At 47.8% G+C, this 18,604-nt stretch overlaps 1 protein-coding gene across 1 annotated transcript; it reads left to right on the top strand.

The window, feature by feature from the left end:
- The first annotated feature begins 8,286 nt into the window (after positions 1–8,286).
- Positions 8,287–18,235, top strand: LOC137341892 (C-type lectin-like). Its single transcript, XM_068005399.1, has 5 exons — positions 8,287–8,484; positions 10,101–10,285; positions 15,321–15,461; positions 15,545–15,653; positions 18,030–18,235. The coding sequence occupies exons 1-5, from the start codon at positions 8,430–8,432 to the stop codon at positions 18,098–18,100; spliced, it is 561 nt and encodes a 186-aa protein (XP_067861500.1). The 5' UTR covers positions 8,287–8,429; the 3' UTR covers positions 18,101–18,235.
- Positions 18,236–18,604: the final 369 nt, after the last annotated feature.

Below are 18,604 nucleotides of genomic sequence, written 5' to 3'. Positions count from 1 at the left end.
ACAGCACTGGCAAACACTCCCCCTAGGACATTGGTTCCAGTCCTGCCCAGATGCAGACCGTCCAATTTGTACTGGTCCCACCTCCCCCAGAACCGGTGCCGAAGGAGATGTGGGGTGGGGGCAGTGTTGTGGCAGACGGAGTGTAGGGGAAAGACTTCGTGTTCTCACTGTGGCTGACCTACTGCGGTCATTGCAGCGCCTCCTGCACTGTATGCAGGTGGGCGATATGTTGGTGGTGCAGGTGACCTCCTCTGCCACCTCGAGTCAGGCCTTCTTGGTGGCAGAGGCAGGCCGCTTCCTCCCGCCCGCCGGGAGGAAGATCTCTGTCCTGACCCTCCTCCTCACCCCATCTGGTGATACCTGGGGTGAGGCATCATTAAACTGGGAGCAGCCTTCCCCCTGGGCTGCTCCATGCTGAAATTTGTTCCATTGGTTGCAGCATCTGTCAGTGGAGGACTGCCCCTTTAACTAGAGAGCCTCCAGCTGACAGATCGTACTGCGCATGCGCAGCCCGCCCGACGCGCAGACCAGCAGCGCGGAGCCCGGAGGATCAGGTAATTGATTCCCATTAGTGGGTTGCCTGCTACGATCGCGCGGGCAAACCACGAATTTCACCGAGCGTGTTGACCACGCTCCCAAAACCCAACCCGCCGGAAACCCGCAGGCCTGGTAACATCGAGCCCTCTGTATCTGTCTCCATCTCTCTCTCTCTCTCTGTATATGTCTCCATCTCTCTCTCTCTCTCTGTATCTGTCTCCATCTCTCTCTCTGCATCTGTCTCCCTTTCTCTCTCTCTCTCTGTCTGTCTCCCTCTGTCTTTCTCTGTATCTGTCTCCCTCTCTCTCTGTGTCTGTCTCTCTCTCTCTCTGTTTCTCTATGTGTGTCTCTCTCTCTGTTTCTCTATGTTTGTCTCCATGTATCTCTCTCTGTCTCCTTCTCTCCCTCTCTGTTTTTAAGTCTCTCTTTTTATGTATCTCGCTCTCTCTGTCTCACTCTAAATGTCTCGCTCTCTCTGTCTCTTTGTCTTTCTCTTCATCTATCTCTCTTTCTCTCCGTGTCGCTCTCTCTATCTCTCACTTTGTGCCTCTCTCTTTCTCTCTCTCACAGTCTCTCTCTCTCTGTCTCTCTCTCAGACGCACTCTCTCTCAGTCTCTCTGACTCTCCAGGTGTCTCTCTCTGACTCCCTCTTTCTCTCTCTTTGTCTCTCTCTGTCTCCCTCTATCACTCTGTCTCTCTGTCACTCTCTTCATGTATCTCTCTCTCTCTGTCCGTGTCTCTTTCTGTGTGTCTCTCTCTCTGGCTCTCTATGTGTCTCTCTTTCAGTCTCGCTTTCTATCTCCGTCTCTCTCTCTCCCTCTGCCTCTTTGTATCTCAGTCTCGCTCTCTCTCTGTGTCTCTATGTGTGTCTCTCTCGCAGTCTCTCTCTGTGTCTCCTTGTGTCTCTCTCTCAGTCTTGCTCTCTCTCTCTCTCTCTGTCTTTCCCTGTCTCTCTCTCTCTCTCTGCCTCTTTGTATCTCTCTCTCAGTCTCGCTCTGTGTCTCTATGTGTGTCTCTCTCTGTCTCTCTGTGTGTCTCTCTCTCAGTCTCACTCTCTTTCTCTGTCTCTCGCTTTATGAGTACTTTCTATTCATTCATGGGATGTGGGCGTCGCTGGCGAGGCTGGCATTTATTGCCCATCCCTGATTGCCCTTGAGAAGGTGGTGGTGAGCCGCCTTCTTGAACCGCTGCAGTCCGTGTGGTGAAGGTTCTCCCACAGTGCTGTTGGGAAGGGAGTTCCAGGATTTTGACCCAACGACAATGAAGGAACGGCGATATATTTCCAAGTCGGGATGGTGTGTGACTCGGAGGGGAACGTGCAGGTGGTGTTGTTCCCATGTGCCTGCTGCCCTTGTCCTTCTAGGTGGTAGAGGTCGCGGGTTTGGGAGGTGCTGTCGAAGAAGCCTTGGCGAGTTGCTGCAGTGCATCCTGTGGATGGTACACACTGCAGCCACAGTGCGCCGGTGGTGAAGGGAGTGAATGTTTAGGGTGGTGGATGGGGTGCCAATCAAGCGGGCTGCTTTGTCCTGGATGGTGTCGAGCTTATTGAGTGTTGTTGGAGCTGCACTCATCCAGGCAAGTGGAGAGTATTCCATCACACTCCTGATTTGTGCCTTGTCGATGGTGGAAAGGCTTTTGGGAGTATCTCTCCATGCATCTCTCTCTGTGTCTCACTCTCTCTGCCTCTCTTTCTCTGTCTCTCTCTTCATGTATCTCTCTTTCTGTGTGTGCGTGTGTCTCTCTCTGTGTCTCTCACTGTGTGCCTCTCTCTCTCCCTGTCTCTCTCTCTCTGTCTCTCTCTCTCTGTCTCTGTCTTTCTGTTTCTCTGTCTCTCTGTTGGTCTCTCTCTCTGTGTCGCTCTCATTCTCTCACTTTGTCTCTCTCTTTGTCTTTCTCTCATTCTCTCTCTATCTCTCAGTCTCTCAGTCAGTCTCTTTCTCTCTCTCGCTCTCTGTCTATTAGTCTCTCCATCTCTCTCCCTCTCTCTCTCTCTTTGTCGTTCTATCAGTCTCTCTCTCTCAGTCTCTCTCCCTTCCTCTCCCGGTCTTTCTCTCTCAATCGCTCTCCCTCTCTCTCTCTCTCCCTCTCTCTCTCTCTCTCTGTCTCTCTCTCTCCCTCTCTCTCTCTCCCTCTCTTTCTCTCTCTCTCTCTCTCTCTGTCTCTCTCTCTCCCTCTCTCTCTCTCCCTCTCTTTCTCTGTCTTTCTCTCTCTCTCTCTCTGTCGCTCACTCTCTTTGTCCCCACGGAGAGTTTAAAGGTAAAGGTAAAGAAGGAAATGTGGGTAAAATGGGAATATTGGGGATTGGGATAGGAGGGGAGGCCCGAGGTGTCCTAGTGGGGTCAGTGGGAGCACTCCTGCTCCTCCTGGCCAGAAAGGAATGTGAACATTGAAAGCTAACATTTCCTGGGCCTCCTGTGCCCAGGATCGGTGCTGCTCCTCGCTTTTGCTGCTGGGTTTGAGACGGTCTGGGCCTTAGTCGGGCCCACGGTTAAAATGGCGTGCACGTCCCGATGACATCATTTGCTATTTAAATGAGGTCCCCGCGCCTCTGGGACGGGTGGCCTTCCAGTGCCTGATTTGAGGCGAGTTAAAATGGTGGGCGTGGGAACGAATCGGGAATTCGGTGTGAAATCCCACCGCCATCTTAATCCCCCCTCCCCTCACACCATTAACGCCAGGCGGGGAGAGGGGTTAAAATAACACCTTGTGATTGGAACACAGGCAGCTCGGTGAGACGGCCACCTGACCCAATGAAACAGAAGATGATTTGCGGCCTGTGCAATCACAAAGATCAGCAGTTGGTAAAGTGCCCGGCATTCTCCCTCGTGAAGCTATTCCAAGTTAACAATCGATGCAGGAATTGTCGCATATTTACCAAAATATTTCCTCTTCAAAGGTTCCCAGGTTTGAGTAACAGGTTGGACAACATTCACACAGCCTGTCACTTCAATCCACACTGAAGGAAGTGAGTTACACAGAAAGATTGGAGAAAAAGCAGCTGCTGTTAGTACAATAGATAAAGATCCATCGCTGCCCAACAGGGGCTCCAACGCAAATCAAAACCTGTCCACTCAAATTCCCCGCAGTTTCCTTTAACCCTTTCCACGTGCTCTCACTGTGTCGCCGTCACACTCGACTGTACAAATAACTGTTGCTTAATCCGATGAATTCGTAACCCACTGACACCACAGGGATGGCACTGCCAGCTGCAGTCAAGGTCACCTCCTCTCAACGTTTCTGCCTCCAGACCAGCATAGGGATCATCTGCATTCTCGGCCAGTTTGCTGCCCACAGATACATTAACCAGGTAACTGATACATCGTTCAGCAGGTCCTGCACCTCCATCTACTTTCAAACTGAGAGGCCCCAGACCTCGTAAGAGCCTTGATCCAGGCACGGACACAAGAGCCGAGTGCCAGGGGAGAGGTGGGAGGAGCTGCTCTCCTCCCGATATCCCCACCATCACGGAAGCCAGTATTCGGCCAATTCGATTCACTCCACGTGATATCAAGAAACGGCTGAGTGCACTGGATACAGCAAAGGCTCTGGGCCCCGACAACATCCCAGCTGTAGTGCTGAAGACTTGTGCTCCAGAACTAGCCACGCCTCTAGCCAAGCTGTTCCAGTACAGCTACAACACTGGCATCTACCCAACAATGTGGAAAATTGCCCAGGTATGTCCTGTCCACAAAAAGCAGGACAAATCCAATCCGGCCAATTACCGCCCCATCAGTCTACTCTCAATCATCAGCAAAGTGATGGAAGGTGTCGTCGACAGTGCTATCAAGCGGCACTTACTCACCAATAATCTGCTCACCGATGCTCAGTTTGGGTTCCGCCAGGACCACTCGGCTCCAGACCTCATTACAGCCTTGGTCCAAACATGGACAAAAGAGCTGAATTCCAGAGGTGAGGTGAGAGTGACTGCCCTTGACATCAAGGCAGCATTTGACCGAGTGTGGCACCAAGGAGCCCTAGTAAAATTGAAGTCAATGGGAATCAGGGGGAAAACTCTCCAGTGGCTGGAGTCATACCTAGCACAAAGGAAGATGGTAGTGGTTGTTGGAGGCCAAGCATCTCAGCCCCAGGGCATTGCTGCAGGAGTTCCTCAGGGCAGTGTCCTAGGCCCAACCATCTTCAGCTGCTTCATCAATGACCTTCCCTCCATCATAAGGTCAGAAATGGGGATGTTCGCTGATGACTGCACAGTGTTCAGTTCCATTCGCAACCCCTCAGATAATGAAGCAGTCCGAGCCCGCATGCAGCAAGACCTGGACAACATCCAGGCTTGGGCTGATAAGTGGCAAGTAACATTCGCGCCAGATAAGTGCCAGACAATGACCATCTCCAACAAGAGAGAGTCTAACCACCTCCCCTTGACATTCAACGGCATTACCATCGCCGAATCCCCCACCATCAACATCCTGGGGGTCACCATTGACCAGAAACTTAACTGGACCAGCCATATAAATACTGTGGCTACGAGAGCAGGTCAGAGGCTGGGTATTCTGCGGCGAGTGACTCACCTCCTGACTCCCCAAAGCTTTTCCACCATCTACAAGGCACAAGTCAGGAGTGTGATGGAATACTCTCCACTTGCCTGGATGAGTGCAGCTCCAACAACACTCAAGAAGCTCGACACCATCCAAGATAAAGCAGCCCGCTTGATTGGCACCCCATCCACCACCCTAAACATTCACTCCCTTCACCACTGGCGCACTGTGGCTGCAGTGTGCACCATCCAAAGGATGCACTGCAGCAACTCGCCAAGGCTTCTTCGACAGCACCTCCCAAACCCGCGACCTCTACCACCTAGAAGGACAAGGGCAGCAGGCGCATGGGAACAACACCACCTGCACGTTCCCCTCCAAGTCACACACCATCCCGACTTGGAATTATATCGCCGTTCCTTCATTGTCGCTGGGTCAAAATCCTGGAACTCCCTTCCTAACAGCACTGTGGGAGAACCGTCACCACACAGCGGTTCAAGAAGGCGGCTCACCACCACCTTCTCAAGGGGCAATTAGGGATGGGCAATAAATGCCAGCCTTGCCAGCGACGCCCACATCCCGTGAACGAATAAAAAAAAAACATAGAGGCAGCACTCGACCGAGTGTGGCACCAAGGAGCCCAAGCAATACTGAGGTCAATGGGGCTCAAAGTGAAACCCCTCCAGTGACTGGAGTCACACCTGACCCAAAGGATGATGGTCATGGTTGTCAGGGACCAATCCTCGCAGCCCCAGGACATCACTGCAGGAGTTCCTCAAGGAAGCATCATCGGCCCAACCATCTTCATCTCCTTCATTAGTGACCTTCTCTCCACCATACGGTCAGGACTGGGGCTGTTCACTGATGATTGCACCTTTTCAGGGCAATAAATGCGGCCTTGTCAGCATCACCCACATCCTGAGAACAGATAAAAAAATGTGTTCCCTTCCACGATCAGGAATCGTATCTGGAATTTCAGTTCCCGTCACTCCCCTCACACAATCTATTGGACAGACCTGGTTTGCTTCAAGCCAATGACTGAAAGTTGCAACAATTCCACACCTTCTGTTTCAGAACAAGTGAGAACTGAGGAGTGAAAGAACTTTCTGTCCCGTCTCGGTCAGTTAGTCAGTGATGTCACCCTCCTCTGCTGTCACCTGTTCAGGACCATTACAGTGTGGAATTCTTACACAGCTTCACCCGCCCACTCTGCCAGCCTGGTTATGTCTTCCTGTGTTTTGATCCAGTCTCCACATTATTAACTATACTCCCCAAATTGGTATCATCTGGAAATTGCGGCAGCAAATTTGAGTCAAATAATTTCTGCCTCTTCCCACTGTCGGCCAATCCGACAAACTTCCCTGAACTCCTAACCTGTGTTCTCTGTTTTGTAGCCCTCTTTCAATCCATTCTGCTACCTGGCCCCTGACTCCACACGCCCTGACCTTTGTCATGAGTCTTGTGCAGCACATTATCGAAGGCCTTTTGGAAGTCCATGTAAACCACATCCACTGCATCACCCTTGTCTACTCTTTCTGATGCTTCTTCAGTTGCTGCTTTCAGCCAATCCCACGAGTGCACAACAGTTGGTTCACGGGGTAATGATAAAAGCCTGAAGTTATTGTTGGTGACATTAGTGCAAGAAACGGTTAACACCTTCCCCTCTCCACAATTTTAACACAGGAGATAACCCGTTTATTGTAACTGGGTCAAGACCTCCATTACAGCAGTGAATGGTGGAGTGTGATAGGAACAGACCGAGTGTCTGTCCCACTGATATCACCAGCAGTTATTTCAGTACAAAGTGTGATGGTTACCTCGTGGGAGCATGTGGAAAGGGTTAAGTGAAGCTCGTGGAGAGTCGAGCAGACAGGTTCTCAGCTGGTTTGAGGCCCGATACAGTGGCTGAGTTTGTTTTTGCAAAGATCTTATTCCCACTGACAAGTAGAAAGGACAAGACTGATCTTTATCTGTTGTACTAACATCAGCTGATTTGCATCAGATGTTTCCGTGTAACTCACCTCCTGCACATATTAATCCAGCTTGTTTATTTCCCCACATTAACTAATGGGATTTATTAATGATATTATTTACAGACACTCTCACTCCCTGCACCAATGTCCCACCTGTCAGTCAAGTAACAAACTTGGGATTGTTCCCAGTATTTTTAAACAACAAGTGACACTCACAGGGATTGGACTGAGGACAATGCGCAAGGAATTTGTTCAAAATATTTAAATGAAGGGACCCTGCAGAATCGGCCAGGGTCGAGGGGCTGCTCCAGATATCCTGATGGGAAAATTATCCCAATATTCCAGTAACATTTTACCCTGTTTCAGGGCCAAAGGAAAATGCACAATAATCCAAAAATACAGTCATTCTGCCTTCAGGAGAAGCTGGCACCCAACAGACACGAGCGGCAGATAACTGGTGGTGGGACACCATAGATTGAAAGTCCTACCATCGATGGGGAAGCTGTCGTTGAGCTCCCTGCTCATTCTGTTGGCCTCTGGTAGGAGTGCTGAGGCTCAGTCCCAGCCATGTCTGCCTGCACTGCCCGGCTTAGTATCCGTGAAGGTTTCTACAGCCCTTCTACAGTGACTGATTCATTTCACCAACATGACCTATTGGTTTAGGGAACGCTCTGTTCTGTCCCTGGAAAACATTGACCTGTTCCGTTATCTCCTCATCTCTCCATCGCCCTTCGATCCAGCTCCTTTTTGAAAGGTGCCAATGACTCCGAATCGACCCTGTTCTCTACAAACGGGTTCCAATCTCACTGCAGCCAGTGCACAGAGGAGACCTTCCACCATGGGGAGAAATGGGGGAATAGATGGGGTTCAGATCGATTACAAAAGGGATTGGATTGGTCAGTGTAAAAATTCTCATGTCTTTGTAATTATTATCTTTTTATTTTTGGGGTCTTCACCTCAATATATTGTTCACCAAATCCGAAATGTTCTCCTCGATAATATTCATTAAATCCTAATATTATCTATACATTCACTCACAGGCTGATGAATGAGGTCAGGAACTATGACTGTACTTTCCATTTCTCACTCAGCAGGTAAAGTGACACCTTGTAAAATCTCATGTGTAACACACGGAACATTCTCATGGTTTCCAGTCCCTCCTCTTCTGAGTCGGCAGTTACTGATTGGCCAGCAGTGATTTTGACATCATTAATGGTCCAGCCAATTGGAACTGATGTCAATGGTTCCAGTGGCACAATCTGCTATATATATGTGCAGCAGCTCCTGAAACCTCATCACATTGGACAACTGGGGGAGAGGTAGGAAGGAATGGGAGCAGGAAATCCCCACCTTTACTTTGAAACCTCGACACTAATGTTCAATCTTTTTCTTGTGTTTCAGGTTGGAGGAAAGGAACTTCACTGCAGACATGATGCTGGGGACGGTTTTGCTTCTGAGTGCATTGCTCGTCAGTGATGTGGCAGGTAGGGTCAATCAAAGATGGTGTGTGAGGACAGGTTAATGATGTGAGGTGACGAGTTAGTGGAACAGCCGCTGAGTAAATTAGAGAGAAGAGAAAGGGCCGGAACCTGAAGGAATGTCGTAAAATGAGCAACTGTCGGACTTCGATAACCTTCAATATTCCACCCAGTCTAATCCCACTCTCCCCCTCACTCCCCATACCCTTTAATATCCCACCCAGTCTAATCCCACTCTCCCCCTCCCTCCAATAGTCTATTTATAAGCAGCTCTCCCATTCCCATTTTTGGATTTGATGGACTGTGTTTCATCACCAGTTTGTGAGAGAATTCCACATTCTCACCATCCGCTGTGGGGAAACAGGCTCTGAAATCCCATGGGCCACGATCTGGAGAGTGACGTTGGGATTGTGCCCACCAGTGCCCTCCAGGACTGACGCTGCCCCTGAGTATGGGGGTAAGTGTGAGGCCCCTCATTAATATGGGGCCAGTGGACACTGGTGTCACTGTGGGTGCATCTCTGGCCCCCCACTGCCTGAAACTCGTGCACCTGCTGCCATCCAGGGGGTGTCCAGTTCCTCCTCGGGGTGTTGAGACATCGATGAGGGGAAGAGAAACAGTGTGAAGACTGATAGGGTTGAACAGCCACCCAATTAAAGGGAAGCGAGAGAGATGATCAATACTGGTATAAATTATAGGGAGTTCCTGGGAACAAACAATGTGAAACATGTCAATTGTCTTTCTATTGTGTAGATGTAAATGGTGTTGCTGGAGAATAAGGAGTTTGACCAGCTCTGTCTTCTCAAACAAAGATAACCTCGTTGACTGTTGAATTACTTTGGGTGCCTTTGATCTTGTTACTTGATAAACAACCAACAAAGACCTTTAAACACTGCCACCCCCTGGGGTTATTAAACACTGGACAGGGATGCACCCCCCTGTTAACGAGTACGTGTAGTAAACAGAATACGGTAGTCTAGGGAAAGATCGATCAAGTACAGGGAAGTCACACTTCACGCGAAACAAGGACACGGTAATGTGCATAAGATCAGTGTATGAGAGGAGTGTCACACATGGTTTGAGTGAACAAAGACACTGCAATATTTGTGGGGAAATGACTGTTTGAAAACCAGTTGTGTTTGAGTGTAACACAGACGCTCAGTCTGTGTGTTAAATAGGTTTCGGTGAGTGCATCCAAAGTATGAGGAAAAGGTCCATAAAAAGACCACGCTTTTGGCTGTTTGGGAGTACAGTAGTGACGGTGATGTCTCTACTGTACCCAGAGAAAGACTGGAATTAAAGAACATTCATCTCTGTTTGATTGTACTCTGTTTTTTCAATTGCTCTCCACGCTGAACTTAATAAAGGATAGACTTTCTTTTAATTGGAAGAAGACGACCGTATTCTGTTTACGACACGTATCCTTTAACCGGGGGGTGCATCACAGTCCAGGGGCTGGCAGTGTTTAAAGGGCCGATGGTAGTTGATGGGGAGCATTGGCACTGGCTTCAGATTTATCTCAAATACAAAGACTGACTCCTTGAATCAGAAATAAAGTGAAGGTTTGGGGATTGCTGTTGTGAATATTCAGTTTGTTTTAATCTAATTCTCTTTAACTGCAGCTGATGTTTCTCTGAATGGAACATCGGAGAATCAGCAACAGGAGGCGGAGACTGATCAGGATCAGGACCGTGACCAACGTGGTGTCCCTGAGAGAGGATCTTGTCCCAATGGCTGGTTTTATTTTAATTATGTCTCCTCCTGTTACCGGCTTATCTCTAAAAGAAAGACTTGGATAGAAGCTGAGGTAAGTCCCTGCAGTCTCCATTTTAAGTTATTGTGTTTGTTCCTCAGTGTTTCAAAATGTGACAGGACGCAGAGAATGAAAGAACCTTCTTGATTCAGAACATAGGAACAGGAGTAGGCCATTCAGCCCCTCGTGCCTGCTCCGTCATTTGATAAGATCATGGCTGATCTGTGATCTAACTCCATATACCTGCCTTTGGCCCATATCCCTTAATATCTTTGGTTGCCAAAAAGCTATCTATCTCAGATTTAAATTTAGCAATTGAGCTAGTATCAATTGCTGTTTGCGGAAGAGAGTTCCAAACTTCTACCACCCTTTGTGTGTAGAAATGTTTTCTAATCTCGCTCCTGAAAGGTCTGGCTCTAATTTTTAGACTGTGCCCCCTACTCCTAGAATCCCCAACCAGCGGAAATAGTTTCTCTCTATCCACCCTATCTGTTCCCCTTAATATCTTTTAAACTTCGATCAGATCACCCCTTAACCTTCGAAACTCGAGAGAATACAACCCCAATTTGTGTAATCTCTCCTCGTAACTTAACCCTTGAAGTCCGGGTATCATTCTAGTAAACCTACGCTGCACTCCCTCCAAGGCCAATATATCCTTCCGAAGGTGCGGTGCCCAGAACTGCTCACAGTACTCCAGGTGCGGTCTAACCAGGGTTTTGTATAGCTGCAGCATAACTTCTGCCCCCTTGTACTTGAGTCCTCTAGATATAAAGGCCAGCATTGCATTTGCCTTCTTGATTATTTTCTGCACCTGTTCATGACACTTCAATGATCTATGGACCTGAACCCCGAAGTCCCATTGGACATCCACTGTTTTTAACTTTTTACCATTTAGAAAGTACCCTGTTCTATCCTTTTTGATCCAAAGTGGATGACCTCACATTTGTCCACATTGAATTCCATTTGCCACAGTTTTGCCCATTCACCGAATCTATCAATATCGCTTTGTAATTTTATGTTTTCATCTACACTGCTTACAATGCCACCAATCTTTGTGTCATCGGCAAACTTAGATATGAGACTTTCTATGCCTTCATCTAAGTCGTTAATAAATATTGTGAATAATTGAGGCCCCCAAGACAGATCCCTGCGGGACTCCACTAGTCACATCCTGCCAATGTGAGTACCTTCCCATTATCCCTACTCTCTGTCGCCTTTCGCTCAGCCAACTTCCTAACCAAATCTGTACTTTTCCCTCGATTCCATGGGCTTCTATCTCAACTAACAGTCTCTTATGTGGGACCTTATCAAATGCCTTCTGGAAGTCCATATAAATAACATCCATTGACATTCCCCTGTCCACTACTTTAGTCACCTCGTCAAAAAATTCAATCATCTTTGTCAGGCACGACCTACCTTTCACAAATCCATGCTGGCTCTCTCTGATTAACTGAAAATTCTTGAGGTGTTCAGTCACCCTATCCTTAATTATAGACCCCAGCATTTTCCCCACAACAGATGTTAGGCTAACTGGTCTATAATTCTTTGGTTTCCCTCTCTCTCCTTTCTTAAAAAGCGGAGTGACATGTGCAATTTTCCAATCTAGAGGGACAGTTCCTGAATCTGGAGAACTTTGAAAGATTACAGTTAGGGCATCCGCAATGTGCTCACCGACTTCCTTTAAAACCCTGGGATGGAAACCATCTGGTCCTGGGGATTTGTCACTCTTTCGTGCTATTATTTTCTTCATTACTGTTGCTTTACTTATGTTAATTTTATCGAGTCCCTGTCCCCGATTCAATATTAGTTTTCTTGGGATTTCCGGCATGCTATCCTCTTTTTCGACTGTAAATACTGACGCAAAGTAATTGTTCAACATGTCCGCCATTTCCCCATTGTCAATGACAATATCCCCACTTTCAGTTTTTAAGGGGCCAACACTGCTCCTGACCACCCTCTTTTTCCTAATGTAACTGTAAAAGTTCTTTGTATTGGTTTTGATATCCCTTGCGAGTTTCTTTTCATACACTCTTTTTGTTGCTCTTACTATCTGTTTTGTGACCCTTAGTTGATCTTTGTATCTTTCCCATTTGCCAGGATCTGTGCCATTTTTTGCCTTTTTGTATGCCCTTTCCTTATGTCTTATACTGTCCCTTACCTCTTTAGTTGTCCATGGCTGTTTTTTTTGGCAAGTAGAGTTCTTGCCCCTCAGGGGTATAAACTGGTTCTGTATCAGATTAAATGTTTCTTTAAACATGTCCCACTGATCATCAGTTGTTTTACCCATTAACAGATTTGCCCAGTTTACTGTGGACAGTCTCTGTCTCATCCCATTGAAGTCGGCCTTGCCCAAGTCTAGAATCTTAGCAGCTGATTCACTTTTTTCCCTTTCAAACACTACATTGAACTCGATCATGTTATGATCACTATTGGATAGATGTTCACGCACAGTTAAGTCGTTAACTAAATCTAGTATGGCTTGCCCCCTTGTTGCCTCTAGGAAATACTGCTGTGGAAAACTGTCCCAGACACACTCAAGAAATTCACTACCTTTCTGACAGTCTGCTTTTCCCAATCTATGTGAAGGTTAAAGTCCCCCATTAAGACCACTATGCCTTTCTTACACGCTTGTCTAATCTCTGCATTTATACAATCTAGCACTTCAGAGCTGCTGCCAGGGCTCCTGTACAAAACTCCCACTATAGTCTTAGATCCTTCCTATTTCTCAATTCAACCCATAAGGTCTCTGTGGGCTGCTTACCTCTCGTTATATCCCCCTTTATCATTGAAGTGATTTCATCTCTAATCACTAAGGCTACTCCTCCCCCTCTTCCATTTTCCCTATCTCTCCTGTGGACCTTATAACCCGGTATATTTAGTTCCCAATCCTGACCATCCTGCAGCCATGTCTCAGTAATAGCTATCATGTCATACCCTCCAATTTGAATTTGAACCTGTAGTTCATTTAATTTATTCCTTATACTCCGTGCATTTGTATATAGAACTCTTAGTTGGGCCACACACCCGAGCCTGACCTTCAGCTTTGATGCTGGGTTAATCGCCTTACGCCTTCTAGTTTTTATTTTATCTGTCGTGCCTAAAGTACACTTTCTTTCCGCTGCTCTACGCTTTTCCCTTTCACTTGTTCTTGAACAACTGTTTGTACTATTTGTATTGTAGATTTCCCCTGGGTCTTCCCCTCTCTTGCTGCTCTCAACTTTATTCCCTTCTGACTCCCCGCTCAGGTTCCCATCCCCCTGTCACTCTAGTTTAAACCATCCCCAACAGCACGAGCAAACACCCCCGCGAGGACATTGGTCCCGGTCCTGCTCGGGTGTAACCCGTCACGCTTGTACAGGTCCCACCTTCCCCAGAACCGGTCCCAATGTCCCAGGAATCTAAATCCCTCCCTCCTACACCATCCCTGCAGCCACGCATTCACCCTGTCTATTCTCCTGTTCCTATACTCACTCGCACATTGCACTGGTAGTAATCCTGAGATCACTACCTTTGAAGTCCTGACTTTTAATTTATTTCTTACTCCTCAAATTCACCTTGCAGGACCCCATCCCTTTTTTTACCGATGCCCTTGGTACCAATATGGAGCACGACTACTGGCTGTTCACCCTCCCCCTCCAGAATGCCCTGCAGCCGCTCCGTGACATCCTTGACCCGAGCACCAGGGAGGCAACAAACCATCCTGGAGTTACGTTTGCGGCCGCAGAAACGCCTATCTGTTCCCCTTACAATTGAATCCCCTGTCACTATAGCCCTGCCACTCTTCTTCCTCCCCTCCTGTGCAGCAGAGCCACCCGTGGTGCCCCGAACCTGGCTCTTGCTGCTTTCCCCTGATAAGCCATCTCCCCCAACAGTATATAAAGCAGAATATCTGTTTGAGAGGGAGATGGCCCCAGAGGACTCCTGCTCTACCTGCCTGGTCCTTTTACTCTGCCTGACGGTCACCCATTTCCTTTCTGCCTGCGTAATCTTTACCTGCGGTGTGACCACCTCACTGAACGTGCTATCCACGATAGTCTCAGCATCGCGGATGCTCCACAGTGAATCCACCCGCAGCTCCAGCTCCGAAATACGGTTAGCCAGAAGCTGCAGCTGGACACACTTCCTGCACACATGGTCGCCAGGGACACTGGTAGTGTCCATGACTTCCCACATAGTGCAGGAGGAGCATATCACGGGTGCGAGCTGTGCTGCCATGACTTGCCTCAGACTCTCCTCCCGCTCTCGGTCTCTCCTTTTTTACTGTGCTCACCTCTCGGACATTGTAGTGGAGATGATATTGTGTTGGGAGCTCGACTCGGGGTCAAATAGAAGGCCAAGGTTGTGAACGGTCTGGTTCAGCCTCAGACAGTGGCCAGGGAGAGGGATGGAGTCGGTGGCGAGGGAATGGAGTTTGTGGCGAGGACCAAAGACAATGACTTCGGTCTTCCCAATATTAAATTGGAGGGAATTTCTGCTCATCCAATACTGGATGTCGGACAAGCAGTGTGACAAATCAGAGGCAGAGGAGAGGTTGAGAGAGGTGGTGGTGAGGTAGAGCTGGGTGTCGTCAGCGTCCATGTGGAACCTGACGCGTGTTTTCGGATGGTTTCGTTGATTGAAGTTCCCCTTTAGAATGACCTTCCAGTTTTCACACACCTTTCAATCTGCGGTCAAACCCTAATGTTCATTTGTTGTTTTCACATTCGAGGTCAAACTGGAGCAGCTCATTGGGTAACTTTTCACCTCCCACTGCATCAACTTGTTAATTCCCTCTGTGACCCTGAGATGAAGCCACAATCTCCAGATAGTAATTCTATCTGAACTAAATTAAACTGGAGATACACACTTAGAAATATTAGCAGTGGTCTGTCGTTCTGATCAATCTGATAGTGTCGACATTGTCACTTTACAGTGACGTGGACTGCAGTGGCCGTCAACATCTGTATTGACAGCAGCTGGATGGATAAAAGTTGGGGAGAACAGGAGAATCAACTCCAGCGACCCTGCAGAACGTTCTAGAACAGAACTGAATACAGTCAATGTGAAATGATGATAAACAACAAATGTTATGTTTTGTTTTTATTTAAAGCTGTCCTGCCAACAACTGGCTCCAGGCGGCCATCTTGCCTCCATCCATTGGCAAGAACAGAATCATTTCATTGGACGGCTGTTAAAGGCAGAACACCAATCAAATAATCGTGTTTGGATTGGTTTGAGTGACCGCCACAAGGTAATGTTCTGAGTTACTATATCATAAATTGTTCATTGGAGCAGGAATACACATTTATAAATGATATTATTTCTCTCCCACAGGAAAGGACTTTTCTTTGGACTGATGGATCTTTATCAGATTTCACAAACTGGCATCTGGGTGAGCCCAATAATAATAGAGGACGAGAGAACTGTGTGGAAATTCATTCAGGTAAGTTGATATTGAAACGTGTGATAGAAATGGTATTGAATGGGAAATTAATCCAAACAAATGGATTGAGACTGAGACTCAGTGTGGGTGATTTTTAGACTTTGACAGCACTGGACTTCCTGACCCTTTTTGCAGCAATTTGCAGCCAGCTTCCAGCTCAAGCTGTTTAATGGAGGGACGTACACTGGGTGTAAACACTGGAGAGAGAGGGACGTACACTGGGTGTAAACACTGGGGAGAGAGAGAGGGACGTACACTGGGTGTGAACACTGGAGAGAGAGAGGGACGTACACTGGGTGTAAACACTGGAGAGAGAGGGACGTACACTGGGTGTAAACACTGGAGAGAGAGGGACGTACACTGAGTCACACACTGGAGAGAGAGGGACGTACACTGGGTGTAAACACTGGAGAGAGGGACGGACACTGGGTGTGAACACTGCCGATACAGGGACGTACACTGGGTGTGAACACTGCTGATACAGGGACGTACACTGGGTGTGAACACTGGTGATAGAGGGACGTACACTGGGTGTGAACACTGCCGATACAGGGACGTACACTGGGTGTGAACACTGGAGAGAGAGGGACGTACACTGGGTGTGAACACTGCCGATACAGGGACGTACACTGGGTGTGAACACTGCCGATACAGGGACGTACACTGGGTGTGAACACTGGAGAGAGAGGGACGTACACTGGGTGTGAACACTGCCGATACAGGGACGTACACTGGGTGTGAACACTGCCGACACAGGGACGTACACTGGGTGTAAACTCTACACTGTCTCTTCCTGCTCAACTGTCCATCTGTGTGGATCCTGCAGTGATGAGGCCATACCGAGGCGGGCCTTATAACTGGCCCACATTTAATGAGTTGGTCCTGACATGTGTCAGGCTGGAGCCGTGCTCCCAGTGGCAGGACTCCATTCTGATTTTCAGGGAATGTTGTGTAAACACACTCAAGCTTCCCGCATCCGCCCCTCACTTTACTGATGCTGGAAACGTCCCCCCTCCCCCCTCGTTCCACAGCGGGTTCATGTCCCAGAGTTAAAATGTTGTAATTGGTTCCAGAAATCCCAGACTTTGCTCCAATCGTGTGCAGTGGGGGAGGTGAGTGTTTAGGGCTGGGGGTGAGGACTTCCTGTCCATCCCACACTGGGAAATCCAGCCCAGGGTGTGCTCCACACCTTCAGTCAGGAACTGTCCAAAACCCCCACTGAATATTGTAAGGTTTGTGGATTTCAGTGAGGCGCTCACTGACTGACTGTACACGGCATCAGAACAGGAAGTGGCTCATTTTCTTCACAAGGTGAACTGATGGGTGAAGAGACTGGTAAAATTAATGGATCACAGACACTGACTCACAGATTGATCCATTGCTAATATTTCTGACGAAATAGAAAGGCTGAAAGAAGTCAGTTCCGTGGAGAGACTGGAGAAACTGGGATTGTTCTCCTTCCAGCAGAGAAGGTTAAGGAGAGATTTAATAGTGGGGCTCAAAATCATGAGTTTTGACAGAGTAAATATGGAGAAACTGTTTCCAGTGGCAGGAGGGTCAGTAAACAGAGGACACAGATTTAAGATAATCGGGAAAAGAACCAGAGGGGAGATGAGGAGGAAAAAAATGTTGGGCGGCGAGTTGTTCTGATCTGGAATGTGCTGCCTGAGGGGAGGAAGCAGATTCAATAATTACTTTCAAAAGGGATTTGGATAAATATTTGAAGAGACAAAATTAGCCGGGCTCTGAGGAATGGGACTGATTGGAAAGTTCCTTCAAAAAATCATAGAATCATAGAAGTTACAACATGGAAAAAGGCCCTTCGGCCCAACATGTCCATGTCGACCAGTTTATACCACTAAGCTAGTCCCAATTGCCTGCACTTGGCCCATATCCCTCTATACCCATCTTACCCATGTAACTGTCCAAATGCTTTTTGAAAGACAAAATTGTACCCGCCTCTACTACTGCCTCTGGCAGCTCGTTCCAGACACTCACCACCCTTTGAGTGAAAAAATTGCCCCTCTGGACCCTTTTGTATCTCTCCCCTCTCACCTTAAATCTGTGCCCCCTCGTTATAGACTCCCCTACCTTTGGGAAAAGATTTTGACTATCGACCTTATCTATGCCCCTCATTATTTTATAGACTTCTATAAGATCACCCCTTAACCTCCTGCTCTCCAGGGAAAAAAGTCCCAGTCTGTCTAACCTCTCCCTGTAAGTCAAACCATCAAGTCCCGGTAGCATCCCAGCACAAGGATGATGGGCCGAATAGCCTCCTTCTGTGCTTTATCATCTCGGATTGTATGAAATAATTACACAAACAGCAGCCTGATTCACCAATGGGTAAAGGTCGAAATCAATTCTTTTTTTCAGATAAATGGAATGATGTGCCCTGTACAGGAAAATTTCCCTTCATTTGCTCCTACAAACCGCACGACTGGTAGAAGAATCCAGCGATGCTCCAAGGATCCTTTCCCGGAGTGGATTCAGATCCTCGATTTGTTTGTAGCCGCACTCACTGCCTGTGGTGATTGTACTGACTCAGTCTGTTAACCAATAATAAAGGTAATTGCATCATGGGCTGTGTTTGATGCTGTGAGTCTAGTTTATAGGAGCCCTCCTGACCCACTGGACCCTCTCCCCACCTCTTCACTCAATACTGCATTCGGGAGAAGGCCACACAGACTTTATAAAATTAACTTTCAGTATATGAACCTTTTGGTTTGCAAAAGACAAACTTTAAAGGGATGAGATGGAATTAATGGGGAAATATCACTGAGAGGAATCTGTCGATGGAAATTGGAACTGATTGAAAGCTGCACTAATGGAGAGTATGGAAGATAAATATATCCTCCCAAAAATAACGAAAGTCCCCGGAATGAGGCAACGGGGCAATAAAATGGGAAGAAAGATCATCAAACGGTGCAGGACTGCAGGGAAAAGGGGCT

Source organism: Heptranchias perlo, chromosome 24, assembly GCF_035084215.1.
Source record: "Heptranchias perlo isolate sHepPer1 chromosome 24, sHepPer1.hap1, whole genome shotgun sequence".
In the NCBI taxonomy this organism is placed as follows: Eukaryota; Metazoa; Chordata; class Chondrichthyes; order Hexanchiformes; family Hexanchidae; genus Heptranchias; species Heptranchias perlo.
The sequence above is the reverse complement of the archived record's forward strand: the minus strand, read 5'-3'. Positions and strand labels throughout refer to the sequence as shown.

Excerpts from the sequence above, each read along its gene's own strand:
- LOC137341892 (XM_068005399.1), top strand. The coding sequence starts at position 8,430 with ATGATGCTGGGGACGGTTTTGCTTCTGAGTGCATTGCTCGTCAGTGAT. Across the intron at positions 10,286-15,320 it reads AGACTTGGATAGAAGCTGAG|CTGTCCTGCCAACAACTGGC; the intron begins GTAAGTCCCTGC and ends TTTTATTTAAAG. Across the intron at positions 15,654-18,029 it reads CTGTGTGGAAATTCATTCAG|ATAAATGGAATGATGTGCCC; the intron begins GTAAGTTGATAT and ends TCTTTTTTTCAG.